Source organism: Austrofundulus limnaeus, unplaced genomic scaffold (assembly GCF_001266775.1).
Source record: "Austrofundulus limnaeus strain Quisiro unplaced genomic scaffold, Austrofundulus_limnaeus-1.0 Scaffold705, whole genome shotgun sequence".
NCBI lineage: Eukaryota > Metazoa > Chordata > Actinopteri > Cyprinodontiformes > Rivulidae > Austrofundulus > Austrofundulus limnaeus.
This window is the reverse complement of record NW_013953107.1, coordinates 6,347-7,357: the sequence shown is the minus strand read 5'-3', so window position 1 is coordinate 7,357 and position 1,011 is coordinate 6,347. Positions and strand designations below refer to the sequence as shown.

The 1,011-nt window shown below is 53.1% G+C and overlaps 1 protein-coding gene across 1 annotated transcript in view; it reads left to right on the top strand.

The window, feature by feature from the left end:
• The first annotated feature begins 67 nt into the window (after window positions 1–67).
• Window positions 68–1,011, top strand: part of LOC106532000 (histamine H3 receptor) — a 7,266-nt gene continuing 6,322 nt past the window's right edge. Inside the window, exons 1-2 of the mRNA XM_014027975.1 lie at window positions 68–417; window positions 732–898. Coding sequence (XP_013883429.1) covers window positions 180–417; window positions 732–898 — 405 coding nt within the window. The 5' untranslated portion in view covers window positions 68–179. The remainder of the gene's footprint in view (window positions 418–731; window positions 899–1,011) is intronic.

Sequence of the window (1,011 nt, the reverse complement as noted above, 5' to 3'; positions counted from 1 at the left end):
ATTTAGATGGAAAATAGTTTGTTTTAATCTGTATTCTGAGTGACAACAATGGGGGAAGTGTCTCCATCCTCCCTCTGCTCTTCCATCAGCTCCACTTTAAAGCGGAGCGGAGAATGTGAGCGCGTCCCCGCCGGACGTGTCAGCTGTTTGAGCGCGCGCTCGGACACGGGTCTTTAACTATGGGCGCGCACATCCTGGAGTCCAACTCCAGCGGCAACCTGACGCCTGCCGTGTCCGAGGCTGGGGCTGTGCTCCCGGGGTACCTGGTGGTGATCCTGTCGGTGCTCATGGTGACGCTGGTGATGGTGGTGGTGGCCGGGAACGCGCTGGTCATCATGGCTTTTATTGTGGACAAAACCCTCAGAACTCAGAGCAACTACTTCTTCCTGAACCTGGCTATTTCAGACTTTCTAGTGGGTAAGTTTCTGCTCCTCTCTCCCTGTCAGATTCAGCTGTTGTGCTTTTGATTTGATCAACGTGCGCGCTTTTTACGCACGGACAATCCGCTCTTTACACGTTGCAGTKCGTATTCATTAATTGTATCATAATAACTGTAGTAATAATGTGATGTGCTGCTACTATCAGGGGAAGTGTTAACGTGTGTCCTCGTGCTGAAAGCTCTTTGTTCAGAAACACGCAGCGGTCAGTAATGTGTGACTGGTCAGAGGAGCTGTGAATGATAATGACGGGTTGAATCATCACGCGGTGTGTCTGCGCGCTCTGTGTTCCAGGTGCGTTCTGCATCCCAGTCTACATCCCCTACAACCTAACGGGCAGGTGGGTGCTGGGCAGGGGGCTCTGCAAGGTGTGGCTGGTCATGGACTACCTGCTGTGCTCTGCCTCCGTCTTCAACATCGTCCTCATCAGTTACGACCGCTTCCTGTCCGTCACACGGGCGGTAAGTGGACCACAGGCTGGACCCGGAGAACCAGGGTCACACAGAACTCAGACTGGTCTACATGAGTCCAGAGAACCAGGGTCACACAGAACTCAGACTGGTCTACATGAGTC